The sequence below is a fragment of the Vanacampus margaritifer genome, chromosome 5, assembly GCF_051991255.1.
Source record: "Vanacampus margaritifer isolate UIUO_Vmar chromosome 5, RoL_Vmar_1.0, whole genome shotgun sequence".
NCBI lineage: Eukaryota > Metazoa > Chordata > Actinopteri > Syngnathiformes > Syngnathidae > Vanacampus > Vanacampus margaritifer.
In genome coordinates this window covers 26,500,514-26,520,735 of record NC_135436.1, presented here as the reverse complement: position 1 = coordinate 26,520,735, position 20,222 = coordinate 26,500,514, and the positions used below count along the sequence as shown (strand labels likewise).

Genomic DNA, 20,222 nt, shown 5'->3' with positions numbered 1-20,222 from the left:
AAATAAACTGAGATGGATGGTTGGCACCTGTGATGTTGAGCGTAGAGGGCGACAGGGCCACCGGGTCGTCCACGGTGTTGAGAGGAGCGCCGTCCCGAAGCCAGATGACTCGGACCGGTTCCGGCGGCCCGTGGGCAACGCAGTGCAAGCTCAGCGGCGCGTTGGCCACCACGGACATGTGCTGCGGCTCGGCGGAGAAGTGAGGAAGACCTGAGGAAGAGCAGAATTGGCGTCATGATGGGTCCAGTGCGCTGGTGCCGGATTAGAGGAGGGAGGCGGGCTCACCTTCCAGCATGATGCTTCCCTCCGTGGACAAAATCTGCTCGCTTCCGACGTCGGCTGCGCACTGGTAGGTTCCCATGTCTGAAAGTTGGACGCTGTTAATCCTGTGGAGAGGAAAATTTGTTTAGACTGAGTAACCCTTTATTTTGATTTCAGATTTGTAAACAATTGTATTGTTTTTTTTTTTTTTACGGTACGGTGGTGCCTTGAATGTTGAAGTTTGAATGAGAAAAATAGCACTTGATAATGCTGCACTTCATAGACATCAAGACTTAATTAAATGTTTTTTATTATTATTATCATCATTATTATATGACTGTTGAGTACTACTATATTGAATGCCTAAAAATGTTGCTGCACTGTCTGTGTTCAAATATCAGTTGCTAGGAGTATTTCACATTACAGTACCGTATATGTTAGCATTAGCATTAAGCTAGCACACTAAAGGCTAAGCTGCGTGTATGTGTGTTTTCGGTTTAATTTGACAGTAAACTTCAACTGGGAGCGGAATTATATCACTAGAAGTGAATGATAGAGTAGCAGTAGTTTTATTATTGCTGTAGCATAATGCTAACTTGTGTTGTTAGCCCATTTATAGTGTTTCACCTATGTTAGCGTAAAGCTAGTAGACCTTGGTTAGATGAAATGTAGTTTGGGTGCACGGTTTATCAAATGTGAAATTCTCTTTTGTTTTATGTGTCAGTTTTTCCGAAAAAATAAAACTAGAAGTGACAAAAAAGTTGAAGCAAGCACACCGTGCCGCTTATTTGGAGATATTCTGTGTACAACATATTTTTAAAAAATATATTCTTTGAATCTGGTTTGTTTTTGTACCATTGCTTTACTTTCTCAGTCATTCTGTTCCAGTTTCACACAACACAAATGTTTCCTGGTTGTGCATATGTTAAAAATTCCAACGTTGTATTGACCATCAAATGGTAATTTCCCTTCCCTATTTTGAAACGGTAGAATTTTTTTTGTGATTTTATACATTAATAGTAAATTTGAATACATTTGATTTTAAACGGAGTACATGAACAAGATGTTCTTCTTATTCCTTCTGAATAAGTGATTCCTGATTGCAGAAAATTCTTGTATTTTTTCCCCTTAAACCTCAACCCAATATTTTTAAATATTATAAAAAAAACAGTGCGGAAAGAAGAGCAAGAGATCAACCACATCCCGATGGCGCTCCAGTTCCATCACTGTGGGATTAAAAATCACAACGGAGCCAAGCCACAGGAGACAAACTTTTATCTGATTTCATTCCAGTTGTGCTTAACAAGACGTGCGGTGACGCCGACTACCTGAGGGTGCTGTGTACAATCCAGCGGTCCGTGTTAAAAACCGGCATTTGGTAGTCGTCGTACTCGGCGTAGGGAAGCGTCGCGCCGTCTTTCAGCCAGTACACGTTGGGCGGAATCTCGTCGTCGTCAACCGTGGCCAACAGGCTGCACTCCAGCCTCACGGGTTTGCCCATGGACGAGACCACGGCGGCCAGTTGTTTCTCAAACGCCAAATCTGGAATAAGTAGGAATCAGTTATGGGGGAGAATAGGATACTACATTAAAAAAAAAAACTAATTAAATAATCAGTTAAATTTAAATAATTGTCAAATTAATTTTCATGATGGGACACATCATAGTCAGTTTGCCTCAGAGGGCCATTATGGAGTAAATATATAGTTGCCTTGTGAATTATGACATACAAACACAAAAAAATAAAATAAAAAATAAAAAAACTGAAGTTGAAATCAAACGTCGTGTAAAATTGTGATGTGGAAAATATAGGAAAATGTTTTTAATAACTGTTAAAAGTGAATAAAAATGACAATTTCGCTCTGGATTTCCTGCCAAAATGAATCAAATCCATTCAGCAAAAAACATAAATTCGACACATTTTACTTGCCATTGCGAGCCACATAATGTTGTACAGTGGAAACGATTTGGAAATTGACATTCTTAGTGTTTGAATGAATTTAACATTTTTGTGTATTCAAACCCAATTTCTATAAGAGAAGCACAAAGTTTTGGGGTAAAGTCTGTGATTAATCAATCAAATATGATAAAGCCCTCAGCAAAAGAGGAATGGATTGGAATTACAAAACAAAACAAACATTTTTTTTGATGCAGCACCTCTGGATACACATTAAAAATATATATATTAGATTTCTCCAGAAAAAATTAAAAAAAAAAATAAAAAATATATGATATATATTTTAGTATACAACAATTGTTCAAGTCATGTTAAAATTGAATTTAGTGAACAAAATCATTGTAATAAAAGTGAAGAAAAATTGCAATTTCACAACAGATTTCCTGCCGAAATGAAAAGAATAAATACATTTTTGCGAGAAGCATGATCGTATTAAAGAGTGTGAAAGATTGTCGGGGACACGACAAACAAGTCAACTAATTGCGCTGGCTCTGGTTACGGTTATCTGGCACGCGCGCGCACACACACACACTGATAGATGACGAGCTGACCTTGATAGCGGGACAAAGGCCGCTTGTGAGCTGACGAGCGGCAGCAAAGTGCTGCTCAATTGGTGTTCAATCGGTTTCTTCTTCTGTTTTTTTATGTTAGCAATTATGTCCTTCTATGGGGTGGAATATTTTCATTCTCATGGCACTGCATCGAAACATCCTTCTAAATTCATCATCGGGGTATTTAGAATTGAAAGGCAGACAAATGATGCATTCAGTGCAAAGGAAGCCATTAGGAAAATTTGCTTTCTGCCCCAGAAAGCAAGAGGTCGCCGCCCCCTGGCAAAGGCGGAAAACGCTAACACACACACTGAGCTACAATAAATCTCGTGAGTGACGTGTGTGCAGATTTTCTCAAGACGCTCGACCCGCCCCTCCCCATTACCCCTTCGTCTACTTCACTGCTGACCTTCCACCTCTGACCCCGGGTGACTCCACCGCTGCACATCTTACACGTAGTAGAAAACAAACACGCCGTCAAAAACAAGCTTGGGCTTGAGTTCCCCTTAAAACACACGCACACAATCTGCACATGCTTTAAAAAAGTGACATCAAGGTGCTAAAAGGATCCACTTTGATTGGCCACGATTGAAGTCGGCTGTGATCATCTGCAAAATGCCAACACCAGGTCTAACCTGCCCCCACGTAGAGATACGTCACTGCACTGCGCCAGATTGAAAATAGAGCCGAACATGAGTTTCAAAATGTTCTCCAGTGAGTGTTTCTCTGTTTGGTACTAAGCTGCTCGACCCACCCTCGTACAGCTGACGTGCGTGAATGCCCATAATTCAATGATGGGAAACTAACATGTTGTCAAAAACAACCTTAAACCACCACAAAATGTGGAGCCACATGCTTTCTACTTACAGTACACTGACAGAACATGGGGCTATGTTTGTAACTTTAAGGGTTTAATGGCTATTCATTGGGACAGTATCCTCAAGGGTCCATATTGGGGCCCTTTAAGTTTGTACTGTAAAGGGTACTGTCTCGGTCAGGGATGGGCAACATGATTAAAAAAAAAAAAAAATGCCTGATCAGTTTTATGTTGTAATAACGGTGCTCACCACTAGATGTCAGGCTTCACCAAGTACACTTCCATGTTTCATCTCAATTAGAGAAGAAAAATAAGTTAATAGAGACTCTTTTAGGACAGAACTGAAAGAGGGATTCCATTTTTTTTTTGCACAAGATGTCACGGTTTCAGGTTAACAGTGTGCAACTTGAATTTAACATGACAGCTACTTAATAGACTTATTCAACGAACTAACAGTAACGTTAATACACTTCAACAATAATAATGAACAAGCTCATAATGGAAAAAGTTCAGCATTACATGAATTGCGGCTGAATAGTACAAAAATACATAAACAACTGTGACTGTATTCTCACAAGAACTGATAACAATTCGTTTCTAGTGCATTAAGTTGCCCATCCCTGGTCTACATTACTGCCAACATCGTTTATTTTATTTTGGATACAACAGTGGCAGACAAGTAAATTAAACCATTTATGCAACTTATTTGTACTAATATGTTCAAACGTGAACCTCGTAGCGTGGAAAACAAAAAACGGACGTTTTTTTCTGACGTTGGATATAAAACATGTAAGGTACTCGAGTGTTCATCTGACCCCCCAGTGCAGAGCTTTTGTATAAAAGTATTGAGATGAAAGTAATAAACCCAAAAGGCTTTTTGATGGGATGGCGTGCATGTGCCTTTAAATGCTCCATTTCTCTCCCCTTGTGCCCCGTCAAAAAGTCCCTCTGGGTCTCACTGCGTGTGTTTCTCTGCCAAGTGGCACACAAGCAAACATGCGCCCACACGGTGCCTTCTTCACCCCTTCCTCCCCATTCAGCCTCGCCATTCATTCACTGCCTCATCCACTTTTTGTTTTCATTATTTGGATCCATCCATCTGTCCGAGCATCCATCATGCTCCAGTCTTGAGTCACCGCAGAGCGCGCCGGTGACTCACCATCAGACCCTCCTCATCCTCCTCTTTTAATTCTGCGGCTCCAAATCGGAGCTCTGAGACATTGGGGAAAAATGTGGAAGCTTATTGATTTACAAGCGTCACCTGAGAGCCATGTGAGTTTGATACGGGGCTCGACTCTACACAACACTTGTTCCATTTAATTAAGGGGAGCAAACTTTGCTTCTTTTTTATTGTAAAACAAAAAAAAAGTTAAGAGTGAGAATGGAAGACTGGAGCCCAGATTCAATTTCAAACCCCAATCTAGCAAGCAACTCATCCACTATGAAATATTACTAAACATGAGGAGCTCCTCAGCACTTTCGTTATATGAAAGCAGCTCACTGTCACTGGCAATAAAAGGGTCGGACACCCCTGCTTGAAATGGTAACCAGTAATTCTTGTTTCACCCGATGAAGGCGACCTAAACATTCCATGTGTCAATGAGTGAATAATTCCAGCAATGTGCATTATGACTTTCCCAACATTTCCTGGAGGTTCTCCCATTTTGACTAAGTCCTTCATCTTTCCTATATAGCGCTGGACCACAAACATGAACAACATTAAAAAGCAGGAGCATAGCAGGCCTGTTTGTTCATAAGTGTTCATAAAAAAAAAGAGAGAAACAGTAAATTTAAAAGCAGTATACACTGATCTTAAATAAAGAAAAATAAAACCTTCCTAATAATTCAACAAAAAAATGTCTTGCATGTAAAAGTTCAATAAAAACTATTATGTACCAGTTGCAATGTCTTGCATATTAAAAGTTCGGCATTTGAGTAATTATTTTGCGTACCACTAGAGGGAGCCCCATTACCGAGTTGACAAATTGGGTTAAGAAAAATATGGAGTTGAATAAGTCTTAAAAGTAAAAAATGTGAAAAAGCTTTAATATAAATATTTTTAGATATTTATTTACTTTGACATATTTTAGGCATACTAAAACAAGTCTACATTTTACTAATCTAATGTTTAACTGTTGTCTTATTTTTTTTATATACTTAGTTGTCATAAATGTATTTTTATTTCTATATATATCTTCCATTTTATGCATTAAACGATACTTGATATATTTATGCTAATTTTTATTTTATAAAATGCACTATTTATCATTAAATCCTCCATTAAGTCGTAGCTGTGATGCTGCAAAATAAAATTAAAGTGCAACAACACATGAAAGCACAAAAACACATGGGCTATTAAATAAAATGTCAAAGAAATACATAAATGATGTAACTGAACAGAAGCATTCGAAACAAAGCAACAAAAAAAATGCGTTAAAACCCAATATGAAAGTGAATAATTACGTCTAAAAAATTATGTAAAAATGTAGTTTGTATATGCTTATACACATTTTATTATTTCTATTTACATATTTTTATATTCAACTTTCAAATGTTCTGCTTTTTTTTAACTGAGTATAAATACTTTAAATAGTATTTACACGTGAATATTGTTTTCAAATGTTTTCATTATTTCATATTTATGATACTTTATTAATATTAAACAGGGACGCTGCAGCCTCTGGAGCTAGACTATCCAGATGTTTACCTGCCGCTCCTCTTCACCCTCATCCACAACTTTCTCCTCCTCCTTTGAAGTCCAACCAAAGCTAATTGACTTCCCCAGCTCATTTCTCTTTACGAGCTTCGCCATGGAAAAAAAAACAAAGGAGGGGGGAAAAGAACGAAAGTAAAGAAGCTGGAGCGCTTCTCCCTTTTGCTTACCTCGCAGGCAAGCCACCTTCCCCGAGCCACAGGTGACCACCAAGACGAACACCAGAAGCGAGACGAACCCACAAGAGCCGAACGGTCCCCCCCGAAAAGTCGGCTCCTTTTTCGATTGAGTCATCGCCCTCTGTCGTCCCATCATCTCTTCATCCTGTCGCACTTTTCAAAGTGGGAGAAAGTCGTCCGCCACGCGAACCAAGTCCTCTTGCTGCCCCCACCCAAAAAAAAAAAAAAAGAGATCACAAGTCAACCAAAATAAACTCCAAGTCAACTTTTAGTCCACTTTAGCGAGCGACTGTTTGTAATGTGCGATTCCGACACAGCGCACGTACATTCCTCCACTCCCGCCTTCCTCCTCCTCTTCCTCCTCCTCTTTCGAAGCAGGACTCAAATTCCACAAGTCAGCTTCTTTGCACCCTCCTCCTTGTCTTCTCCGTCGTCCTCCTCCTCCTTCTTTTCTTCCGAGGATGCCCGAGCCCCCGCAGGCTGCTGATTGTCTGCACACACAATCGGCTTTTTAATTGCACCACGGAGGTTCCCCTGAACCGAACCACCCAGTCGAGTTGGTCAACTTGGAACTAACTTGGAACTAAGCTCCGCCCAAGCAGCGTCAAAACTTCAAAACATTCAAAGGCGAGAGTAAAACGTAAAAAGAGAAATTTAACTTTAAAAAAAAAAAAAAAAACCTTTCTGATGATAATTAAAGTGCTTTAATCTTAAAAGAGAAATGTAACTAAAAAAAAATATATAAAAAAAAATAAACCTTTCTGATGATAATCAAAGACATCAACGCAGTGGTTGCTAATCCTCTATTACATGAAAATAATTGATTTCCTCTGATTAAAGCTCAAATTAAACAAATATTGTCTCATTTGGACTTTGTTGCCTGCAACACTTTCACCCCAAAAGTGACACATGCTCAAAAAACATATTAGACAGGTGAACGGGTTCATTTGAAACAGGTGAGAGTCATGATTGGGTATAAAAAGGAGCACTCCCCAAAAGCTCAGTTGTTCACTAGCATGAATGAGGCGAGGTGAATAACTACGTGAGCAAACAGTCCAACAGTTAAAGAACATTTATTTTGCAACAAATTTCAGGATTTCATCATCTAAGGGTCCATAATATCATCAAAGAGATTTAGAGAATCTGGAGGAAAGGCCAAAAACCAACATAGAATGCCGGTGACCTTTGTGACCTCAGCACTGCATTAACAGGATATTGCCACAAGAGCTCCGCAACACTTCCGAAAACTGCGGTCTGATGAGTCCGCGTTTCAAATAGTATTGGGAAATCATGGAGCCCATTTCTCCCTCAAGCATGGTGATTATTATTATTTTTTTAATAATACAAATAAAACTGTTAACTCCCCTTTTAAGGAGGTGTCGCACTTGACCGTGTACAGGTCACGTGACTTTAATCAATAACTGCTATGTTTGTTGTGTCTTTCTTTTGTGTGTCTCAGCCCCTACACCCCTCATCCCTTCTCGTTCCCACGCCGGGGGCCTGCAGATTGGGCCCTTTAAGAATGGCCCCGGGGCCCTTTAAAAGAGCCTCATTGTATACAGGCCGGCCTTTTCAATTGGAGCGCCAGGCGCTGCTCCCAGATAGGAGCAGGGAAGTAGGGAGGAGGGAGGGGGGGGGGTGAGGTAAGGTGGGGGAGTCGTGGACAAGAAAGAGGGGTGTTTTGAGACTTCCAATGTGTGTGTGGGCATTCCTGATTGCAAGATTTACAAGGATTTGGCGGCGAGGGTAAAGTGGATTAAGAGGTTTGAAAGCACATTGTTGCGCCAGTCAGGTTATCAGGCCCGGACACCAAAACAAAACTGTTAGTTACACACAGGAAACTTTGGGCACACAATGAAATCCAACCTCTATTTGCAGTCAAACAGCCTGCCCGCCACCCTCCAAACCTGCTGAGACGTCACAGGGTCCGCTTAACACGTGACCACAGAGCCCTGAGGATTCAGAGACTCTTGCGCCCCCTGATGGTGGGTGACTATTATTTTTACCACTGTTATGCAATAACATTAACTGCAAAAAGTAATGTGCAATGTTTTTTAAATTCAATAAATAATAATAATATATAATAATAATAATAATGTTAAAATATAATAAGAATAATAATAGTAATATTTTTCTTTTTGTCCCAACGATTTTGTATCGTGAGAGCCGAATGTGTAGCCAGCGCAGAAACATCTGTTTGGTTTTACTGTCGTACATGTGTTCAGTTTAGCTCGCGAGAACTGTGATGAGTAATGGCTACTGGCTTTCAAAAAGAAAAAAAAATAGAGAGAGAGCGCGTCTGTTTTTCATTATTCACACGTAAAAACAGAAGATCATCTCCATATATTACTTTTACAGGCAGTGACAAGAGGATACAAAAAAAACATTTGCACTTGGCACTAGGAGTCCAGTGGCACATGTTGCATGAGATTTTCTGGATTTTGACACAATGAAAATATTTCAATATTGAATTAATCCAACTTAATACCGCCACAATCACATCACAGTTATTTAGAATTATCATTATTATTGTTCAGCAGTTCCGAATCAATACTTATCTAATTATGTGACCAAAAAAAGCAACAAATTAAATGTGTCATACACACCAAATATGGTTATTATTAAAATTGTTCATGTGTGCAGCTCACTACAGTTCTGTTTTACTATCTAGGAGGAAACTACAGGCCTCCAAAAATAGAACAAGATGATGGCCCTGCTTCGTGAATGCAACAGAAGCCCAATAAGGAGAAGGAGCCAGATGGACAGTCATGCATGGAAAGACAAACCTCTACCTCTGGTTGACATCCAGAAAATACAACAGTGTCTGGAAAAGGCTGAACTGAAAGACAGCAGAGAGTCGAAGCTCTATAGAGGCCGGGTTTTATCACATCAGACAGGACCCGGGTGCAGGATAGCGAAATGAAGTCCAGGAAACGGTGCAGCACATCACAGTTTATCTGTACCAAATATTGACTAGGGGTCCCAGAACCAAGATGGCCGTCACCTCCGAAACCAAGGCCAAGATTCTGATTCTGTGGATCGGATCCAGCCTGACATATTGGTGGTGAATAAACACCAGAGGAACTGGCAACAGTGGGCACTGCGGACGACAACAACCAATGTATAGATGCATATATTTTGATGGTGACTGGCCTCCATCTGTAGCCCGCTTGATAATCCCTGTTTTAATCTGCTGGGGTAACAGGATGATTGTGGATGTCGTCCCGCCACAAGCATCAGGAGTAAAAAAGGAAGGGCCTAAATCGTGGGGATTATTCCCTCTCGCTCTTTCTCTTTCTCTCTCGCTCTCTTTTACCCTATTTTCCAGCGTCCCGTGTTCTGGCCTTCATTTGTATACTTTTGGAGCAGCCATGAATAATACAGTTGGCGGCGTTCACCGAGGCTACCTCAAGAAATACGGTAGGCTGCTCGGCGGACATTCACTCTACAATCCTGTGTCGTCTCAGAGGCCGTAATTCAATATCTTAATGTCATAAACGAGTGCGTTCAGAGGCCGCATGGGTCATTTCGGCATCGGATTCAATTTGAACTGTGTTTGAGTGTGTTTCTGCCCAAAAAAAAAAAAAGAGTCTTTCAATGTTGCTACATGCTAATGTTAGAATTCTTGGCTGGCATTTGAAATAGCATAGGGTCAATATCATGATAAAGTGTATTTTGGTGACCTCAATGGCACTCCAAAAAATACATCTCATATCTTTTTCCATTGAAATGAATGCAAATGCCATTAATCTGTTCTAGCCTCCCCAAAAAAAAAAATATTAAAAAGTTGTAATACTCCATAATATTGTACTTAATAAAAAATAAAAAAAATACAGTAGGGACACAGTTAAATATAATTAATTACATTGAGACATCTCAACTCCTCTCAGATCATCAGTAAGACACTAATATAAGCCATTCTTTGCAGAGGATAAATAATATATGACTGAGTACTGTTACATTGTCAGTCAACATGTCTTGTGCATTATTTGGGTTCAATCTGTTGCTCAACATGTTCAGCATTAGCATTAGCTACTGGACTGAAAGGTTAAGTGGCAGTAAACTGAAGGTCAAAATGTCTCTGAGTGTGGTCACTCCCTTGTTTTTTTGGGTGTTTTTTTGATGATGACATGAGTCTGACTTTAGACACTTCTGTCCCACCCCGACTAATCTCATCATTCATTTTGTCAGGATGAGAACATTGCAACCTAGCACTTTGCAGACACATGACAAAAACACACTAACTTCATTTTGAAAATATCGGTCGATATATCATGGCGTTTATGCTCTAAAAAAAATACATAAATAAAAAATGATGGTGCATTAGTGTTACTCATTCCATGCTTTTGTAATACATTTCTTGAAATTTTAAAGAGACTTTTTGGACACCCCATATAAGGACACTACAGCACTATTTGGCCAAAAGTCTTAGTTCATAAATTTGGAAGCACCGGATGAAGTGAACAGCGACGTGAATCCTAATACTTTTGCCTACATGCTTTTAAGTCAAACCTTTCTGTCTCTCCGCTCTCGCTTTTTGTCAAATCCCATTCATGTTTAATCCTCCACGTAGAGAAGTAGAGCGGATCTTCATCATCATGGCTATTACAGGATGAAGGTCTGTCTGGAACGCTCGCAGTCTGACGTTGTCACGTGTGCCCTATCCTGGAAATGGACAGCATTGTGTTGTCAGAGAGTTAGTCATGGTAGATTTGTTAAACAATAGCCATGTATATACACACAGGACGGTGGTTCTCAAATTGGCGTAGCGGGACCCAGGGGGACATAAGCTGTAATATTCCTTTTTCTTTTTCTTTTTATTACTCTTTGCTTTTGGAAATAGTCTTTTTTTTTAAGGAATTTAGGGGTCCATGTGGTAATTTTGTTGAATTGACATTAAGATTATTATAAATGGCTACATTGTGAAATACTTTATTCGTCTACTGTTATGAAGTGTGTTCCTAAAAAAAAAGCGACTTTAATCTCTTAATACTGAAAATTTTTATTGCGTTAAACTCAGTTCACAAAAAGCAGCACTTTTAATTAATCAAAAGTTTAAATTTACTTTCACACGTCACAACTTTGCCTTAATGAAGTTACAAAAGTCAATTTAGCTTAAAGCTCACAAAGTGCCATTTACATGCTAATGATGACATCATATAACAACGCTCACGGACGTACATGTATACGCATTATTTAACCTCTATGGAAAATGACGAAAGAACGGCCCACTAGCTTAAAGCTAGCATGAATGAAATATGCCATTGACAAGCTAACAGTTAGCGTCGATGGTCATGATTCTACAAAACTTATAGCAACGGATATTTAAATAGAAATAGGTCAACAATATATGTAGACAGATCATATAAAAGTGCTCACTGGCATATATAATATTTTTCATCTTTCGAGTCATTTACAGTTGTAGTAAGTGTACTTTTTTTTCATCATTTGTCTGCTTGACTGTATTATACTGCCTCCTGGTGGCCCAAGTGGGCACACCACAATCATGTTGCGCAAGTTATTATTTTATATATATATATATATATATATATATATATATATATACACACATTCTATAAAATTATGTTACTAATCAACATTTTTCCTTAACAAAAACACAAACAAAACTGTTGCCATTTCTGGTGTAAAAAGATCAAAATGAAGCCACTCACAGTCTGTTCCAATTCCTCCGACAGGGGGCTTCATGTTCAAGCAGTGGAAGGACAAGTACGTGGTTCTCAGCGTGGAGGGAAGCCTGCTGGTGTGCCGAGACGGCGAGTCCCCGCCCGACCAGGTGGTGGACCTGCAGAGCCACTGCGAGATGATCGTGGAGGGCCGCGAGATCCTGGACCTGCCCAGGCTGCCGGCGGGGGGCCGCAGGGACTGCTGCTTCGCCCTCATTATGCAGCAGAGCAAATTTTTGCTGATGCTCGCCGACAACCCGGATGACTGCGCGTGGGTCTCGCCGCAACATCCTTTCGCCCATTTTCTATACTCAGTCAATAGACTGTATAGAGGGCCTCATAACTCACACTTGTTGCTAGGCAGATTTCCCCAGACTCCATCATGATTGGCCATTGGCAAAAAAACAACAACATCATAAGTTAGCCACGCCCACTAAGCAAATAGTGTGAGAGGAAAGCAGAAATGATTAATTTCTATATCCACTATTATCACTGCTTGTATTAAATGTAAAATTAATTCAAAATGACAAACAGTGCCATCTACACAGAAATGCATCAAAACGTAGACCTTCAAACAAAATGACTTGTCACGTTTCCCTTTTGCAGTCTGTGGCTGAAGCTGATCAGGAAAGTGAGAGAGGTGAGTGTTTTCGTTTTTGTTTCATCTTGCACTGACATCTTTTACTAGCCATGGTGGTCTGTGTCGGTTTCCAGGGTGTCATGTCACCTGCCAGCCTGCAGAGGCAGCGTAGCATCACACGCTGCATCATCGACAGGGACCCGCTGCCCGACTCCGCCAGCGACAAGGACCCCGGCTCGCCCCGACCGAGCGAGGGTACCCCGCCGCCGTCGGCACACGTCACGGAGAGGGGCGGCTCACTGAGAGAGAGAGGTCACAGTCAAGGTCAGTTTTTGGACATGAGAATTAAAACAAACAGGAAGTGAGCATTTTTTGTTGCTTAGTTTTGGACATTTGCTTTCCTAGAGTTATCCAAAACAACAAAAAAAAAGTATCAGAAATCAAAACAAAAATTGGAGAGGCATGTCTATCACATTGAGATGCACAAAAAAGTCTCAGAAACCCAAGCCGGCAAACGAACAGGAAGGCGGCCATTTTGCTGCTAAGTGGCAAGTTAAGTGTTTATTTTATGGCGATTTTTGCAGGCTTCATAACAGTTTACTAGCGAATTAGCTAACGAATAAAATTCATAATGTATAACTATGAGATGCACAAAAATGTTGACTAGAAAGTAGTCCAATTTGGACATTTGCAAGCTTTGCACTTAATTTATAATTCATCCAATCAGTACCAAATTACAAATTGGTACAATTGAAAGATGGGCAAAGTTATATTGCCAATTTTTTAATTTTTTTGTAGATACCAAAACAAAATGTTCAATACAATATGGATTTTGATCACACTTGAGCATAAATACGACTCTTCTCACTTTCCCATCAGTTGGCGGCCCCCGGCGACCCCAACGCAGCGTCTCGGTGGCCCCCCCTCACCGGGTGTCGGATTGTCTTCGCCACGGCAATAGCAGCGACGCCCGGGCGGTGCGGGCGGTGTGCCTGCTGATGGGCGGGGCGGCCGCCTCCTCGGCCCTGGGCTACCTCAACTCCTGCTCGCCGTCTTCGCCGTTGGTCGGCAGAGCGCCAGAGATGGTCCACGCCGGCTCGGGGGGCTTCTCGGAGATGCCGGCCGGGGGCTCGTTTCACGCCTGCGGCCAGGACGTGGACTCCGACACGCACTTCAACAGCTTCGACTTTGAGGGCGACTCCGATTTTGACGCGTTTGACTGCGGGGGGTTTGCCTTTTAGATGACGCTTGTGTTGGCGGGAGATTAACGCGGGGCTTCTCAAACTTTTGGGGTCCAGGGGAATAATTCTATCAAAGACCACCTCGTAATATTAAAGCTTATTCAACATTGTAATTGCCATGTGTAGCTCTAAACGATCAAAGGTAGTAAACAGTTGCCTAAATTTAGGGGAAAAAGTGAACAGGTTCTGCAACGTCAACATGAAATTTTGAAAAAAAAAAAATTTTATTTGTATTTTTTTTTTTTTTTATCCAGCCACAAATGATGAAACAATGTTAGCCACAAGACACCCACATAATCAATATTTTATCAATCAAAGGGAGTGGGCGGGGCTTCATACGGAGCCCCAAAAGGCTTGGGGCTCACCTAAAAGTCCAGATCCACGTCCTTGGTCTGGCGCCTTGAGGTATGCGCTTTTTTTAAATGATAAAACATAATTTGTTGGATTATTTTTAAGGACTCTTAAACTACAATTTAGGAACTCCTGAGGGTTCGGGGGACAATCATTTGAGAAACACTGCTTTAAAATGTCTTCTTAAAGGGGAACTAAACCCAAAAGTTTTTAAAGCAATTGCATGGGCCAGCATTAGCCAAAACACAGTACTGTATTCTGATTAATATTGGGTTTGTGGAATAAGAATTAAACAGAATAATTTATCATCACGGGCAGCGAAATAATTCGCTAATTCAAACACTTGCGGGGCGGGACAGAAAAAAATATAAAATGTGAGTAGAAGTCATGTTTTAAATGTAATTTTTAGACTAAATGCTTTTTTTTTTAAGAGAGATGATAAAGAAGATACGCACATTTGAAGTTTTAACATTTTGGCATCTTGGGTTTTGGTTCCCCTTGAATACGAAATGAATGCCGGCGTTCTTCCTGGCTTGATATGCCGACGCACCTCAGGTAAATCATTCACGATCCAACCATTTTCCATTTCCGTTTGTTGTGCTGGAGCCTTTGGTCTTTTTTTTGGGTCTAAACATCCCCCCTTTGGTGTTTCTGTTGAACATGAGACGTTCCCTCCATTTTATATTAAAAGCTGTGCAATACTAGTTTGTGGTTTTCTGACAAGCAAACACACGATCGCATGTTTACTGTAGTGGGGGATGGGGCGGCAACGGGCTGGCACGGGTATGATTGACAACCATTACAAATGCACTAGTGAAAAAATATATATACACACACTCACACAAAAGCAACAATTTCCATGCAGTATTGCTGCTATAATCTCTATTTATTGATTCCATATTTTGATGCATTATGTAACTGGCTCACGTGTCGGATCTCACAGTTCAGATTTGATTGAGCGAGACGATGACGACGGAAATAAGGTCAAGCCCTCGTTCGATGCATGGGCAGGTTAAGCCTCTTTGTTATTTCAAAGATAGAAAATGATTCTCCTCAATAAATTAGATGTTTTTAAACTCATCAAGAATTTTTACCTCTGAGACCTAAAACCTTATTGTCGTATAGCATGATTTTTTTTTTTTTTACATCATAAAAGCAACTTTATTGAATGTCATATTATAAATTAAAAAATAATAATAATTTGGGAAAATAAAGTCTGTCTTTTTCTCCAAAACTAAGACTTTTAAACCTGGATAAATAAGACTTTAATCTTGTATAGCAAGATAGTATACCTAAAAACAGTAAGTAAATAAAGAAATAAAAATTTTAAAAAAAATAAATAAATAAAAATGAATGAAAAAATAAAAAAATGAAAAAAATGAAAAAAATAAAAATAATTAAAAATAATTAAAAAAAATACATAAATACATAAAATGTAAAGCTAAAGCTGCTGCCCCCGCGACCCGAACCCGGATAAGCGGTAGATGATGGATGGATGGATAAAATGTAATTGCACATCCACTACAGTAGGTGGCATTGTCTGAGAGTGTGCAAGGTGTAATGGCTCCTCTGCAGAGGCGTATACCCCACCTCTAAAAAAATAATGTACTCTCATCTCAATGCAACATTAAAAAAAAAAATTAAAAGTAATCATTTGAATCTTCCTGACCTGAGATCACCTGACGTGTAAGCGAAAGGCGTGTTCTGGCCCGTCCGTGTTGGTTGAGGTCAAACTTCACTTGATTGTTCCGGTCGATACAAAGCGGGCGAAAGTCATCCCGAATGAGAATTCGTCTGCCGTCCGTGTGAGCGTCCGTCATGGATCTCTCCGTGGCCGTCTTGCTGCTGGGGGTCCTGCTGGCTCTGTTGTGGTTACTGAACGGCAAAAAGAAGAGTGGCGGGAAGGGGGGGCTTCCTCCGGGCCCGCTCGCACTGCCTCTCGTCGGAAACCTGCCACAAATAGACAAACACCTTCCTTTTAAAAGCTTCCTTAAGGTGAGATGATTTCACGCATTTAATGTTATTTCAATCTAGGGCAGAATGAGTTGGAAAAATAATCTTTTTTTGTTTTTATAAACCCTAAATAGCAGGTATGATTCAACATTTCATGATGACACCGTTTCTTGAAAATGTGACTTCTTTTTTTTTTTTTTTATGGAGCTGAGTGAAACGTACGGCCCGGTGATAACAGTGCATCTGGGCTGGCAGCGTACGGTGGTCCTGGTGGGTTACGAGGCCGTCAAAGAGGCTCTGGTGGACCGGGCCGACGACTTCACTGGCAGAATGCAGCTTCCCTTCATCCACAAAGCCACCAGGGGCTACGGTGAGTTGCGCCCCAAAAAGTTGACTTCTATGCGCTGCCAAAATGGGCTTCCTTTTGTCAGGTTTGGGCATCGCAAATGGCGAGCGCTGGCGCCAGCTGCGGCGTTTCACCCTGACCACGCTCCGAGATTTCGGAATGGGCCGCAAAGGGATGGAAGCGTGGATCCAGGAGGAGAGCCAACACATGACGGCCCGCATTGAGACTTACAAAGGTGCTTTTGGAAATCTCCGTGGCAATTACCTGACTCCAAATAGGGTCCCCGGACCCTAATCTTGAGGTCCACAATCCATTGAATGCAGATCTTCAAGTCATTTTGAAATGGATTATGTTGCTGTGTTATTGAAAACAGTTCATTCCTTACATAATACAAAGCCCTTGGCTGCCTCTGATGATGTCATCAGTGTACAAACTCCATGTCGATGCCCTTTTTCATTTTTTTTTTCCCAGCCGCCCCCTTCGACCCCTCATTCCTGCTGAGCTGCACTGTGTCCAATGTGGTTTGCTGCCTGGTCTTTGGCCAACGCTTTGACTACGAGGACGCCGACTTCCTGCGGATGCTCGCCATTATTTCAGAAATGGTACAGTTTATAGCCAGCCCTCTTGGACAGGTGAGTGTCACTCCAGTTTATCCTAAATTAAATTCACCTATAAAGGCTAGCTATAGTGCATTTTAGCTCGATCCTAAATTTTCACCCCAAAATCCAATATCAAACTTTTTGTGAGTACTTTACAGTATATCGACAACTGGATTCTTCCACAGATGTACAACCTTTTCCCGTGGCTGACCGAGTGCCTTCCCGGTCGTCATCACAAGGTGTTTGGCTACATCGAAGTTGTGAGATCTTTTATCGAGGAGAAGGTCCAGCAGCACCAAGACTCCCTCGAGCCCGACGCGCCCCGAGACTACATCGACTGCTTCCTCAACCGCATCCAACAGGTCGGAAAGAACTGATCGACGAGCCCCTGGAATGTTGACTGTTTTTTTTTTTGGTAGACCAGTTGTAACCACATTTGTTCCCTCAGGAGAAGCACAACGAGTCCACTGAGTTCTTCTACGAGAACCTGATGGCCACAGTAATGAATCTCTTCTTGGCGGGAACCGAAACCACCAGCTCCACCATCCGATACGCCCTCAGCGTGCTCATCAAGCATCCCGGAGTACAAGGTTGAAGCTCCCGCAAGGACAAAGATAAATGGCTAGCACCTAAGAGCTAAAAATGTGATCTGTAAAAAGTTGAATGGAGACAAATGGACACTTGTTGGTTTTTGAAGGCAATTCAATCCATTGACGACTATAGACGTCAAAAATTCATGTGAACTATTTCTATTAGTTAAAAAAAAAAATCCATTTCATTTCATTTTTTATGAAAACCTAGAATTTTTTTATTACAGATTTAAAATTTGTGATTAATCGTGAGTCAACTATGATTAAAATTTTTAATCGTAGTTAACTCACAATTAATCACAATTTTTTATATCTGTTCTAAATTTACAATAAAAAAAAAGTCTAGGTTTTCATACTCGTGACGGTAAAAGTGAAAAAAAAAGTCAAACTAATAGAAATAGTTTAAAAGAATTTTTTACGTCTATAGCCGTCGATGGCAATGAATGAGTTAAGAAAACTTCTCCTAACCCCAAAAAATATTTGTCTAATGAAAAAAAAAATGAAATTCATCTTGTTTGAAGATCTCTCCATGACATGAATGTCTGACAGACAAAAAAAGCAACTTGCGTGTTTTTTGGGTGGTTGTTTTGTGCAGAAAAAATGCAACAGGAGATCGACACAGTAATTGGACGAGAGCGCTGCGTCAACATGGGCGACAGGAAGTCGCTGCCCTTCACGGACGCCGTCATCCACGAGGTGCAGCGCTTCCTGGATATCGTGCCCTTCAGTTTGCCGCATTACGCGCTCCGTGACATCTCCTTCCGAGGTTACACCATTCCCAAGGTAGCCCTCAGCCCTCACGTACTGGTTGGGTTCTTGTTGTCTTAATGTCAGTCTTCAACAGAACACCATCATCGTGCCCATGTTGCACTCTGTGCTGAAAGACGAGACGCAATGGGCCGAGCCTCAGTCCTTCAATCCGCAACACTTCCTGGACCACAACGGCAACTTTAAGAAGAACCCGGCGTTCATGCCTTTCGCGGCAGGTATGTGCCACTGGCAACGGGTGTCTTCACTCTGAGAAGGCTACGATGACATTTCAAGAGTATCGTGTAATTCTGGATCAGAAGGCGGGCCTTGTTTCAGAAATATTAAAATATGGAGGAGTCTTGGTTGTGATCTGAAAAAGAATGAAAACCGGAGGGGCCCTAAAATAGAACCCTGTGGAACACCAGTGAGGCTGTGCGGGACTCAGCCTTGGGTCATATCGGAAAAAGAATGAAAACCGGAGGGGCCCTAAAATAGAACCCTGTGGAACACCAGTGAGGCTGTGCGGGACAGAGAGCACCCGAGGCTAAAATGGAAAGTTCCGTCAGCCAAATAGGATCTAAACCACTCAAGAGCACTACCACTAATGTCCACCTGGTGCTGCAAAAGAGCCAACAGAATACTGTCTGTAGTCCACCTTATCAAATGCTGCAATCAGATCCAGACAAACAAGACAGAGAGGATTCCATTTGTTGCTATCTTGTGTGTGTGTGTGTGTGTGTGTGTGCCCTCCCAGGAAAACGAGCTTGCGTCGGCGAGTCTCTGGCTCGCATGGAATTGTTCATCTTCCTTGTGACGCTACTCCAACATTTTAGCTTCTCCTGCCCGGGAGGTCCCGACAGCGTGGACCTGACCCCAGAGTACACCAGCTTCGCCAATATGCCGCGTCGACACCAGCTCGTCGCCACGCCACGCTGACACCGACCGCCTCCCAATCAGCCAATCAGAGAATTCGCTATTCATTTTGAATGCAGCCGCTCTTTTGGATCCAGGGAGAAAATTTCAAAGGAGCCTCCTCATAAACCTTGCATGTGAAATGTGATAGGAATGAAGCGTGTGGCTATTGTATTTTTGAAAGAAAGAAAAAAAACTCTACTGTCACAATAACAAATAAATATATATATTTTTTAAATCTGACAAAAATAAAGCAATACTTTTCCAAGATAAAGTTACACTATGATATTAGAGTCGAAACAAGTTATTATTAGCTACTGGTATATATATATATATATATTTTTTTTTTTTTAAATATATTATTATTTTCTAATGAAAACTATTCATTTAAATCACTGGAAGTATTACAAAACATGGAAAAGGAATATGCTTTAAAAAAAATCAAATACAAATCATGCATAGCAAAACATATATTGTAGTATAGTATACATATATTCATGATCGATGTATCGGAATGTCCAGGTGTACCTAATGATGTGTCGGCTGTGTCTCGCGCGCCCTCTGTGGGCCAGTTGCTATATTGCCGCCAAATCCTCAAACCCGCCTTACTGTGTCTCTTATCACTTCCTCAATTTCAGTAGTCACGTAACCACTCATTTAAACTGTGTTCAAATGTTATTCAAACACATTTGTTTAACAATAAACATTGTGGCGGCTCCAGTTGTGAATGGCGTTAATC

At 41.0% G+C, this 20,222-nt stretch overlaps 3 protein-coding genes and 1 long non-coding RNA gene across 4 annotated transcripts in view; 2 read left to right on the top strand and 2 right to left on the bottom strand.

Annotated features, from left to right (window-relative positions):
• The window catches only part of axl (AXL receptor tyrosine kinase), a 29,981-nt gene extending 22,952 nt beyond the window's left edge, over positions 1 to 7,029 (bottom strand). The window contains exons 1-4 of the mRNA XM_077565945.1: positions 6,469 to 7,029; positions 1,590 to 1,803; positions 286 to 386; positions 28 to 210 (exon numbers count right to left, since the gene is read on the bottom strand). Coding sequence (XP_077422071.1) covers positions 28 to 210; positions 286 to 386; positions 1,590 to 1,803; positions 6,469 to 6,613 — 643 coding nt within the window. The 5' untranslated portion in view covers positions 6,614 to 7,029. The remainder of the gene's footprint in view (positions 1 to 27; positions 211 to 285; positions 387 to 1,589; positions 1,804 to 6,468) is intronic.
• A 2,710-nt stretch (positions 7,030 to 9,739) lies between these two features.
• Positions 9,740 to 15,031, top strand: LOC144051776 (uncharacterized). Its single transcript, XM_077565180.1, has 5 exons — positions 9,740 to 9,897; positions 12,174 to 12,432; positions 12,768 to 12,801; positions 12,876 to 13,065; positions 13,621 to 15,031. Exons 1-5 carry the CDS (start codon positions 9,849 to 9,851, stop codon positions 13,980 to 13,982), a joined length of 894 nt encoding a protein of 297 aa, XP_077421306.1. The 5' UTR covers positions 9,740 to 9,848; the 3' UTR covers positions 13,983 to 15,031.
• Positions 10,882 to 16,137, bottom strand: LOC144051777 (uncharacterized). The gene is made up of 3 exons (XR_013294029.1): positions 16,003 to 16,137; positions 12,150 to 13,040; positions 10,882 to 11,142 (listed from the first exon to the last, which is right to left on the bottom strand). It is a non-coding gene; the product is annotated as an uncharacterized LOC144051777 (long non-coding RNA).
• LOC144051773 (cytochrome P450 2F3-like) lies at positions 16,088 to 20,211 on the top strand. Its single transcript, XM_077565178.1, has 9 exons — positions 16,088 to 16,328; positions 16,494 to 16,656; positions 16,718 to 16,867; positions 17,104 to 17,264; positions 17,417 to 17,593; positions 17,680 to 17,821; positions 18,417 to 18,604; positions 18,666 to 18,807; positions 19,326 to 20,211. Exons 1-9 carry the CDS (start codon positions 16,152 to 16,154, stop codon positions 19,505 to 19,507), a joined length of 1,482 nt encoding a protein of 493 aa, XP_077421304.1. The 5' UTR covers positions 16,088 to 16,151; the 3' UTR covers positions 19,508 to 20,211.
• Positions 20,212 to 20,222: the final 11 nt, after the last annotated feature.

What these genes read in the sequence shown, in the direction of transcription:
- LOC144051776 (XM_077565180.1), top strand. Translation starts at nt 9,849, where the DNA reads ATGAATAATACAGTTGGCGGCGTTCACCGAGGCTACCTCAAGAAATAC. An exon ending in GACAACCCGGATGACTGCGC is followed by an intron (nt 12,433 to 12,767) that starts GTGGGTCTCGCC and finishes TCCCTTTTGCAG; the next exon opens with TCTGTGGCTGAAGCTGATCA. An exon ending in AGAGAGAGGTCACAGTCAAG is followed by an intron (nt 13,066 to 13,620) that starts GTCAGTTTTTGG and finishes CTTTCCCATCAG; the next exon opens with TTGGCGGCCCCCGGCGACCC.
- LOC144051773 (XM_077565178.1), top strand. Translation starts at nt 16,152, where the DNA reads ATGGATCTCTCCGTGGCCGTCTTGCTGCTGGGGGTCCTGCTGGCTCTG. An exon ending in CTTTTAAAAGCTTCCTTAAG is followed by an intron (nt 16,329 to 16,493) that starts GTGAGATGATTT and finishes TTTTTTATGGAG; the next exon opens with CTGAGTGAAACGTACGGCCC. An exon ending in CAAAGCCACCAGGGGCTACG is followed by an intron (nt 16,657 to 16,717) that starts GTGAGTTGCGCC and finishes TCCTTTTGTCAG; the next exon opens with GTTTGGGCATCGCAAATGGC.